Genomic DNA, 11,443 nt, shown 5'->3' with positions numbered 1-11,443 from the left:
AAGAGATCAACCAATGAACTTGTATGCATATGTACATAACTCCGTGGACAGAGACAATGGAGTGGTGAGGGCCTGGTTAGGGGCAGGGAATGGGAGCGGGCTGGAAGAGGTTAATGGGGAGGGGTCAGGGTGGGGGACAGGGGACCTATGTAATACTTTCAACAATAAAGATTTTAAAAAATGAAGGCCTTCCATTTGGTCTGCAGGTGAGTTCAGGGCCAGGGGCTGGTATGGAGGATGAGGCCAAATGTGCTTTTAAAATCTTAACACTGTGGTTCTGTGGGTTCTGCCACTTCATCTCTGTGTTTGAGGATCATGCCGGTGGTGTCTGCACCCTGGTTTGTTTACCCAGCCTTCACAGATGGGTGCCACTCAGTGGGTGTTGTGGAGAGAGCAGGGTGTGGTTAGGGGTGGAGGTGGGAATGTCGGTTAAGAAAGAGGAGCAGATGTTAGTGTGTGAAGTCGGAGGAATGGTGCTGGGGATGGAGAAGTTTGGTGGGCAGTCTCCTACAGAAACGTTTTCAGAAAGCATTCGGGGGAAAATGAGTTGGCTGTATTTCTGATCGCTTATCTTGGTCTGTAATGCCCAAAGAATTTTGAAACTAAGAATTGTATAGATCCTTGGTAGTTTAGAACTCTCCTGCCTTCTGCCAATCCTTTACTGAGTTGATGGGGTCGTAATGTGGACACAGCCACATTAGAGAGGGACATTGTGATGCCCTGACTCATTCTCAGCTCAGTTCCCCGGGACGGGGAAGGTGCTGCTCCCGGGACAACCTCATCCTGTCCTCTCACACATGTGGTGAGAAGAAAGGCAGGATCTGGTCTGAAAGGACCTCAGGGGACAGCGGAATGGAGAGCCCGTGGGGTTGGACCACGAGAAGAGAGTCCTGGCCAGATTGGAGGAGGCCGTGCCCACAGGGCAAAGGGCCTGTGTAAGCTCTTCTGTTTTGGGACCTAAACGTTCCTCTTGTCAAAAATCTTCTTTCCCTGCACTGGATGTGAAGAGCAGAGATGAATATACATCGCAGTTGTTGGAGGGATGCGGACCTATGGCAGAATCACATTGAGCCTCTGCTGGTAGTTACACTTGGTGTGGGAATTGGGTTCTGTAATGTTGCCGGAAGAAGGGAGATGCTTGGGAAGGACTGTGCTGGTCCAGAGGTCCCCTGTCAGATAACAGCACCTACATTTTTATAGCCCTTTCAATTTATGATAGTACATGTAAAGTGAGTCCTGTCGATTCGTACACTGACATTTTCATAATTTTCCATTTTCTAATTAAAATTCAAAACCTTGTTCTGATATCCATCTCATTCAATCGGCAACAGATCTTAAAATCTAAAAATATGGGCTTATTTAAAAAAATATGTGCTTTGAAGTAGGCTAGGTCACATTCTACACTGCAATTCATTGACTTTATTTTTTTTTCCTGATGATAGAATGACAGTTTTTGAGCCTATATCCCTGAGCTCAGAATTTCCTGAGGAGAAGGAGGATTCGTTTTTGCAATTACTGTACTTTCCTACAGCACTTGCTAACTTGCTACCAGCTGGGAAATAAATTTGACTCATTAAGGTCAACCCAAAGCAATACATACTGGTATATATCCCTGGAAATAATGGATAAAAATGCCTCTCCACTTTTCACATGGTCAATGAGGAAATAGCTCATGGAAAATGAGCGACACCTGGGCATCTGGCTACCAAAGTCAGTTTTGGCCCATGTGTGTGGCTTGGCTCAGTTCTTTGGTCTTGGTAAGAGAGTCATTATTTCTGTGTTAGATGGGTTTCTGAGTGTCGTATGTTGTTTCAACCCAAGCCGTTCCCCAGGAAACACAACTGTTCGTTCTCTTTTCTTGCCTGGACTGGAGCTATAAGGCCATCATTCTTCCAGGAAGGGCAGAGCCTCTCCAAATGGTCCCCACTTCATCTTTCAGAAATCTGTGCCCTTCGTTGGTTGGTTTTTCTCTATGTGAGAATATGCGTACATTTTTTGGTGTTTATATTTCTATAGATTGACATTTTCTACAGGGAAACACCTATAGGAAAAAAAATTGATGTGATTAATGAAGGAACATATATCCTTTACTTGCCTTTTTCTTTTGGGAATTGGGTGCTGGGTCATGAATATTATGGGGACCTTGAGATCGGTATTCACTCTTCTTATGGAACATGAGCCAATACCAGTGCATAACTCACCCGCACACCCTGGAAGAAGCAGGAGGTTCTAAGGAGGTATGAAGGCACCTCTAGTCTGGGAACACTGGGATATGGGGAAAGAAAGTCCCTGGCAATTGTGCCTTAACATTTTGGAAGGCAGGGTGATCTGATTAAAAGAGCATGGCTGTGACTCAGAGTTTCTTGTTCAGATCCTAGATACATGCCCTAGTCATCGGATCTTTTTGTGAGGAGCAAAAGAGGTGTGTGTGTGTGTGTGTGTGCGCGCGCGCGCGCAATCTAGCCATGGTTGTACTTAAAGGTTTCCTTCCTTCGTTCCCTCCCATCTGTCCAATGCCTTGAGATCAGGGGTGGAATTTAAGAGACATGAGATGGATTGAGTGGCTTGTTGAGCAACTCTTCCTTTGGAGAGATTGCCACTTCCTAAGGCCCTTACTACAAGGCGAGGTGTTGTGTGGTTGTGTTGTTAGTTGCATAATCTTTGAGGACAAACTTTTATCAGAAAATAGGGGGAGACCAGGCAGAGGAGATTTAAGCATAGAAACCACATGACTGCAAGATACTGTGACACGCTGACGAAAATGCCTGTACTATGCCGGTCACCCCAGCGAAGGGAAAGGTTTGATCGTTGACTGTATTTTGGGGGCCGGGCCGGACACTGGTTTGTTTGAGGGTGCTCCTGCTTGATGGCTTGCCTTCCTGTTCCAGCAGAGAGCCCTCCCCACGCAGTGGAACCACCTTCAGCTTCAGAAGTGCTGTGGGTCATCCTCAGTAAAGCCTTCTTCGTTTTCTCTACTTTTGTGATTTTTGCTTTGCTTAAAAATGTATTTGCCTACGTGTAGTACTTGGCAAATTTGTATACTTCTACCTGTTCCTTTCTATTCTTTGTTTCTGATTGGAATCTCGGCTAATTTCATCCTTCCAATCTCAGTTTATTTTTATTTTTTTAAATCTCAGTTTAAGTGACTCTCAGGGGGCTCCTGACCGCCTACACGTGGTTAAATCCTTTTTCTTAACTGTCTGCCATCCTGGCCAGAGCATCAGCCAGGCAAGGACCTGATCTATTTTATCCCCAGTTCTTGGCAAACAGTCTACACTAGATACTCCATAATTTGTTCAATTGAATTGAATTTTTATTCTCTTTTATCCCATTTTGTTTCTAATTCTTTGCAACGAAAGGCAAGCCATGAGAGTGTATTTAAGCTGGATTAGAACGTGTGGGGAGAAGGAAATTAAGTTGGATTTAGAAAAGTACATGTTGGCATCGGTGTTCTGAGTTTGGCAAATGATTCTCCCTTTGGGTGTTCAAGCGCTTGCCTGTGCACCCACAGGACTACTAGCAGGAGGCAATAAAATCTCCTGTGGTCTTTCCTCTGGAAACTTTGCCCAGTGCCTTGACCCTATGCACATGTTCCCAGCCTGCCTCTAACCTGGGGAAGGGCTCTGCTTCAGGACTCGTCGGCTGTGAATTTTTGTGAATTTTTGAGACCGGGCTGCAAAACCAGAGCAGTTCTTACTGGAGCCCTGATACCTGCCTGTGGAGAGTCCTATACCAGGAAGGCAGGTCTGAAAATGCCAGAGAAGGGGGAGTTTCCAAAGTTATGTCAAAGATTTGCCAGCGAGTGACCGTGTTGAACGATTACCATTCTTGACTTTCTTTTTTGGCCATTTTCACTGATCCTGTGCCCTTTGGCTTTTGCTTCAAGGCCAGATAAGTTCTGTTTCCTTTGCCAGCCCCGTTGGTGAAGAGATACCCTAAGGCCCAGTCCTTCATCCTCTCTTGTTCTTAAGTCTTCCTTTGGAGATGAATTATACTATGACCCCTTCGTCTCTGGTTCTGTGAAATCTACATCCCCATCTCAGAGCCCTTCTGCTGGGGCACGAGTTTGTGACTCTCCCTGCCTGGGAGGTGTCATTCCTGGGATGTCTGATTGTCATTTCAAACTAAATATGTCTCCAGAAGCCTTATCTTTTCTCCCAAAACATTCTCCGAGGCGCTCTGATTCCAGCAGTTCCCACTAGAGTCTGTGGACCTTCCTACGCCTTCTATACGCCTGCCCTCCTCGCCTGCCCCAACCTAATTGTCTTCCAGAGGTTGGTTCTTCCTTGTTGTGCCTCTGAAATCCATTCCTTTCTTTCCCCTTAGGACCTAGCTCCTCCTCTTTTCACAACTGTACTCTCTAGAGCTGCGATTTCCAACTGTGCACCACAGCGGCCAAGAGAATATTTAAAACATGCAATACCTGACTGTTTCGTCAGGGGCACCGACCTCTTTTCCCTTAGCTTGTCAAATAAAACAATAACAGCCAACAGACTTTTCCGGTGTGAATGAATCAAAAGTATACTTATGTTTTGGTCAGATCAGCAATACAGAATTTTAGTAATGAGTTGGTGTGCCCTGAGATGAAAAAGGTTGGAAATCGCTGCTCTAGGGCACAGCTACCCTGGAACCCTAGGCTTTGTATGCCACTCAGCTTTAGCCACAGGCTTCTGTGGTTTTTTTTTACGTTTACCTTTTTTTTTTTTCATGTCTCATGTCCCCAATTTGATAATTAGCTCCTTGTGGACAGAGATGAGGGACTGTTTCTCTTCCTGTCTCTAGCAGTTAGCACAGAGCTCAGGAGCTACCTGGTAGGGAGCGTTTGCTGCTGATGGTGACTTAAGAACAGCAGAGGATGAAGGACTGGGCCTTAGGGTATATCTTCACCAAGGGGGCTGGCAAAGGAAACAGAACTTATCAGCAACACAGGCCTTGTAGCCAAAGCCAAGAGCACAGGATCAGTGAAAATGACCAAAAAGAATGTCAAGAATGGTTGGGGATCGAACCCTCAACCTGGGCATGTGCCCTGACCAGGAATCGAACCGTTGACTTCCTAGTTCATCGGTTGACTCTCCACCACCGAGCCATGCCGACATGGGCACTCTTTGATTTTTGTCCTGAAGAAGTTTGAAATCTAGGGAACAATAGTAAACAAATGAACTCCTACTACCAGATTCGAATTAAGTAAAGGTGAGTGAGGACGCAGCAGAATGCTGTGGGTGCATGAAGGTGGGCGTGATTAATTCAGGGCTGTGCTAAACAGCAGCTGTCCTGGCTGCTTTTCATCAGTGAGTGATTACGAGGAATCTGAGAGCAGGTGTGGGTGTGTGAAGACAGCAGGACGGGCAGGAGGAGGAAGACAATGCCATTTCCAGTGTGCTCTTGGCTGGGGGAGCTGTGGAGTGGGGATGGCTGGCGGGTGGATGATGACCACATCGGGGTGGTATGGCACTTCTGGCGGACGGGAGGGTCCCCAGACCTATCTGCCAGGCTGGCTTACTTGGTCTCACTCAGCTCCCCGAGTAGCCTGGTGCTTTTGTGGGCGGCGGCAGTTTTGATGACATCGCGGGTTGAACGTGAGAAGACTGAGCTTGTCCCTTTGCAAAGACTCTGAAAAGATCCTGTGATGATGCAGTGGTCCTCCCGGGGTTGCTTTGATGTCCTCTGCTTACTTTGCAAACTCGTTCCACTTTCCCAGGTCCTCCCAGTGTTACCTCCCCTCTGCACCTCTTTATCTTTCAACCTCGGTGAACGCTTCTTAAGATTTTTATTTAACTAGGTGCTCATTCCAGAGTCTACATTATGGCAGTCTCGTGGACCTTGGAATAACTTTATTCCATATGTTTCTAAGTCATTTATACTTAATTCATCAAATGTCCCCGCCCCCCCGCAACCCCTTTGATGGGGTAGTTAATGGCTAAGGCATTTTTGTAAGCCTTTGAGTTGGCCTCTTAAAGCAGTTTCCTCTTTTCTTGAGTCATACTAAGCCATAACCTGTAAAGATGGCTTCTATTTCATTAACGCTTGCTGGGCTAGAGACTGAAGTGAATGGCAGAGTTCATAGCCCACTCAGAGCCTCTTTATAGTTCCTTTCCTCTTCGGTCCCTTCTTTCCACGCTTACAGATTACCCACGCAGACCAGCAATGACTGGTTGCCTCCGTGTCTGGTTGCCACTTACCCACAGCCCGGCCTTTCTCTAGTCTACTTTCAGCATAAGGCAGGGCAAATGAATGTTAACCCCCCGTCCCCCCGCGCCCCATATCTGTTTTCCTTGTAATTTAAAGAACTTGACTTGGGCCCGTCTTGTGTCCCACCAACTTCATCCTTTTTTGCTGATGCCTAACCTGGGGAAGGGCTCTGCTTCAGGACTCGTAGGCTGCTCTGAATTTTTGAGACTCTCTAGTCTACTTTCAGCATAAGGCAGGGCAAATAAATGTTAACCCCCCGCCCCCCGCGCTCCATATCTGTTTTCCTTGAAATTTAAAAAACTTAACTTGGGCCCGTCATGTGTCCCACCAACCTCATTCTTTTTTGCCGATGCCTAACCTGGGGAAGGGCTCTGCTTCAGGACTCGTAGGCTGCTCTGAATTTTTGAGACTGGGCTGCAAAACCAGAGCAGTTCTTACTGGAGCCCTGATAGTTCTAGGGCAGTGGTTCTCAACCTTCTGGCCCTTTAAATACAGTTCCTCATGTTGTGACCCAACCATCAAATTATTTTCGTTGCTACTTCATAACTGTCATGTTGCTACTGTTGTGAATCGTCATGTAAGTATCTGATATGCAGGATGGTCTTAGGCGACCCCTGTGACAGGGCTGTTTGACCGCCAAAGGGGTCACGACCCACAGGTTGAGAACCGCTGTTCTAGGGGGACCTCTGGCCAGGTTGGCCTCCCGCTGATTCCCCTTAGCTCTCCTGTCACTGTCAGTCTCAGGACATCGCTGTAAGGGCATTTGAAGTCCTCTCTTTGGCAAAGAAAAGCTGGCAGATTCTGGCGTTTCTGGGTCTTGCTTGGCACACGAGTGCGCAGCAGGTAAGAAGATACACATGCATAGTTCAGAGGTAGGTCTGCTTTCTGTTTTTAAATATATATTTTTATTGATTTCAGAAAGGAAGAGATAAAGAGAAACATCAATGATGAGAGAGAATCAGTGATCAGCTGCCTCCTGCCCACCTCCTGCTGGGGATGAGTCCACAATCCAGGCACGTGCCCCTACTGGGAATCTAACCGTGACCTCCTGATTCATAGATCAGTGCGCAACCACTGAGCGACACTGGCCGGTGGTGAGCCTGCTTTCTTGATAAGACAGTTGATCCACTTTCATTTGACACACGCACAGAGTGCCAGGCAACAAAAGTGAGAGGAGGAAAGGAAAGGGAACGAAGAGCAATTACATGCCCAACGGGCACTTGACGTACGTTGACGCATTTAATCCTCACAATTACCTGCAATTATTAGCCCTGCTTTTAGAAGAAGGAATTGAAACTAAGAACGTTTTAGAAGCCTGCTTATGGTCACCCCTCAAGCCCCTGGGAGAGGCCCTATTCTTTCCACGACTCAAAATTCCCAGCGGCTTTGCAGGGGTGGGAGCCCCTGGGAATACTGGGGTGCGGTGGTTCTATTACTTTTCCCAGGAAGCAGCCAGATACCCAGTTGTTCCTCCGAGTCCCTCTCCAGGTCGGCTGACTCGGTCCACACCCGTGTCTTTGTGCGCTTGTGTGTCCGTCTGAGGCCGTCTGTGGACATATGCATCACGCGTTCCTGCCCCATAAATTGGACAGGCAGGCAGCTCAGAGTGTCTCCTCCCCTCAGACCTGTGGCCCTCCCTGTGCCAAGAGGACATGTGGGTGTGGAGAGCCCACTGGGGACTGGTATGGTGGAGGGATGGAGGAGAAGTGCAGGCGGGATGTATAGGAGCATCAGCTACTTGGGATTCTCTCCAACGTTGAGGCGCGGCTGTGGCAGGAGTGGACGGGGCCCCTGCGGTGAGGCGCTTCGTGAGGGAGACGTGCCTGTGCATGGCCTGAGCGAGTTCCCATCCATGAGCTCACCGTTTCAGAATCGGTGCAATGGAAAATGCACTGTTTAGCCTACCCAAGGTCCTATGTGTGTCCCGCCTGGGGATCGAACCGGCAACCTTTCAGTGCATAGGGTGACCCCCAACCAACGGAGCCGCACATCAGCTAGGGCCCCAACTCCATTTCTTTGTGAGCTAAACTGTATCTTAACATTTTAAGTCACTGGACTAGTCATCATATGGTTTGGGGATTATTGGCTCTGCATTAAAAACAACAACAACAAAGTGATATTTATATTTTACAAAATAAACACCTTGGAACGATGTGTGTCAATAGATCAGCATACATACTACTATATTCGGAACAGACCTATGTTTGTATGTACCTAGGAACAATGATGAAGTCTGTCTCTACAATTTGGGGTTGAAAGCTGTGAGGGGAGACTTCTTTATATGTTTCTGAGTTGTTTTAAGTCCCTGGCACGTCCCTGGCCATCGGCCTACCACTAATATACTCCGGTTTTTCTGATCCAAAACAGATTCTCAAAGCGGCCAAACATTTGGCAGGGAACTATTTCTAGGTACAGGATACACACGGTTATGCGAAAGCCATCCTACAGCAAAACGCTGGTGAGGGGCGTTGGTGGGAGGGAAAATAAAAGCGATTAGGGAATGCATTCATTGCGGTCATGTTTGCACGCCTTTTGTCAGCCCGAAAGATGTTTGCTTAAACAGTGTCTTCGGTTTAGCACAGTCATTACTCCCTCTCAGGGGCCGATCCTGTGCTTGAATTTCACAAGCGTATGCGCAGGGTCCAAGGGCGGCAGGCAGCTGTCTCCAGTCAACGTGGTCACATAGTGCGAATTCTCGGGAAAAGGGAAAGACAAACTTCGTACATAGTGTTACACATGATCTGCCCTCCCAGAAACCAAAGGACCCCCGCATGCATGCGCTCATGGATACATTTTCTCCTATTTTTAAAACCTGAATTTGATGTGTAGCCAACATATCAATACGTGGCTGGACTATCTCACAGCGCTTTTGTGCGAATAGCAAATGGGGGTGTGCACGTGCTTTGCGGAATTAAAGCTCCGGGCCAGTGCTGTTTGGTTGGAAATCAGGCCGTGTATGAAAACGGGACAAGACAGCGGGCAGCTGGCTGGGGTCTATTTCGTCTCACTTTTCTGCGCCCCGTTGGTTTGCCTGTAGGGAGACTCAGTGCGTGGCAGACACACATGCCCACCCTGACTCCTGTTCCAGCCTTGTTGGTTCCTCTGAACCTGGAGACGGGCCCCACACACCCTGCACTCACACAGCGCCTCGCCGCAGTTAGACTTATGGACAGTGGTGAGCGGTGGTCCTCCTGACACCCCAAAACATTGATTGGCATCACGTGGCCCTGTGTGTGTGGCCCTCCCTGCATCAGAAGGTGCTCTAGCTAGCTGGTGGGAGACAGTGCGGCGTTTTCACAATTTGCATCAGATCGTTGGGTCAGGAGTCCTGAAACTATAGACTTTGGTGAAGGCTGTTGCCTTAAATCACTGTCATTCATCAGATGTTTTTGGTTTTTTTCTTCTTTTTTTAAAATGAAGGTTTTCGTTAAGTTTAAGCATAAGCTTTATGGCCCAAGCTATCTATAATAATGAAAGCATAATATGCTAATTAGACTAGACAGCTGAACAACCTTCCGACATCATTCCGGACGTCCTTCCCGATGAAGCGGTATAACGATGGCCGGGTCCAAACAGAATCCTAGGGATGAATAAGAAGGGAAACGCCAGCCCGGAGGAGAGAGAGGACACAAGTAGCACCTGGTGCTCCGTGATGTTCGTGGGTTTGAGCCCAGAACCAGCGTGAGTGCTGTGGGCTCGGGTGCTTGCCTTGCCCTCCTGCGAGCTGTCAGGGCCGGACTGAGTCCCAGGGGGCAGCCCCTGAGTCTTCAAGATGGGCTTGGATGACAGACACTTTTGTGGCATCAGAGTGTTAGCGTTTGAACGACTCTGGAATGATCTACTTTTACTCACCATCTGAAGGACAAAACTGAGGCCTGGAGAAATAAAATGATTTACATTTAAAGATGTAACCTGTTTTGTTTTTAAAATGTTTATTTATAGATTAGACAGTACATTAGACATGTATTATATATGAAAAGATTAAAACAGGGAATCATGCCCTAACCGGTTTGGCTCAGTGGATAGAGCGTCGGCCTGCAGACTGAAGGGTCCCAGGTTCGATTCCGGTCAAGGGCATGTAGCTTGGTTGCAGGCACATTCCCAATAGAGGGTGTGCAGGAGGCAGCTGATCGATGTTTCTAACTCTCTCTCTCCCTTCCTCTCTGTAAAAAATCAATAAAATATATTTTAATAAAATAAAGACATAACCTATTTGGGGGCAGAAAAGTGCTCTGACCCTGACATTCCTAAAGCGGAGTGTCGCATAACTAGAGTGTCTGCCACCACACCATCCGCCCCCTGCATGCCCAGGGCAGACAGCACTAATCAACCTCAGAGCTCCCCTCAGCCAGCTCTGACCCAGCCTCAGAATCCTCCCTAACACCGTGCTGTGGGCAGCTGGTCATAAGGTGTCTGCGTTTTCCTGTGAATTAAAATCGCTTTGCCGCACCCCCCTTCTAAACGAGGTGCCCATGCGACTCCAGATGTGGCGATGTAACCGCGCTGGACTTCAAAGCCAGAAGAACTTGTTTGGACCCCTGAATCGCAGGCTCCGAGCTCTGTGATCTGAGGCAAGTCGCACAGCCTTTACGGGACCGTTTCCTTGTCTCTGAAATGAGGCAGTTGCATCAAATAACCGCCAAGCATCCTTCCAGGTCTGAAAAATGCTATGATTCCGGGTATACAGGCTCCTCAGGAAGCATTCAGAGTTACGACCCTGCACTTGTATAAAAACCACAGGGGGCTCAGGGCAGTTTGTCTATTACAGATGTAGGTGGGCTTTCTCAAGTATGTGGTTCTAGCATTTTCTGACGACTTTTTCACCTGCCCAGTCCTACTGACCCATGTCTCTGAAACCATAAGTTAGGGGTTCAAAAGAGGGGGTGAGTGGGGGAGAGTCACTTCAAACCCAACATGCTTCTGGCTGTGGGGGACTCAAATGTTCTCCCTCACCGGGCTGAGCACATCTGCACGCATCCTGCCCACCCGGCCATTACAGGTCTTGAGTTGCTTCTTCTTCTCCTCCCTCCTTCCCATCTGGAGGCCCCGCCAGGCAGGGTCTCAGCAGGTGGTCCTCCAGGGGCCCTGGCTTCCTTCCGCCCAGCTCCCTGGGTGACCTGCCTCCCTGCTTGTCTTCCAGGCCCCGCTTCCCTCCGGGCATATCCTCTCCTCTCCGTGATCACCCGACAGCCCGCAGTCATCTCTCACCTGGTCCCCGCCACCCCGGGAATCGCCCAGACGCTGCCCCGCCACC

The 11,443-nt window shown here is 48.3% G+C and overlaps 1 protein-coding gene across 1 annotated transcript in view; it reads left to right on the top strand.

The window, feature by feature from the left end:
- Positions 1 to 11,443, top strand: part of BARX2 (BARX homeobox 2) — a 58,150-nt gene that overhangs the window by 30,573 nt on the left and 16,134 nt on the right. The window contains exon 2 of the mRNA XM_006775091.2: positions 11,330 to 11,437. Within this exon, the coding sequence (XP_006775154.1) occupies positions 11,330 to 11,437 (108 nt within the window). The remainder of the gene's footprint in view (positions 1 to 11,329; positions 11,438 to 11,443) is intronic.

The sequence above is a fragment of the Myotis davidii genome, unplaced genomic scaffold (genome assembly GCF_000327345.1).
Source record: "Myotis davidii unplaced genomic scaffold, ASM32734v1 scaffold148, whole genome shotgun sequence".
Classification (NCBI taxonomy): domain Eukaryota; kingdom Metazoa; phylum Chordata; class Mammalia; order Chiroptera; family Vespertilionidae; genus Myotis; species Myotis davidii.
This window is presented reverse-complemented; position numbering and strand designations above follow the sequence as displayed.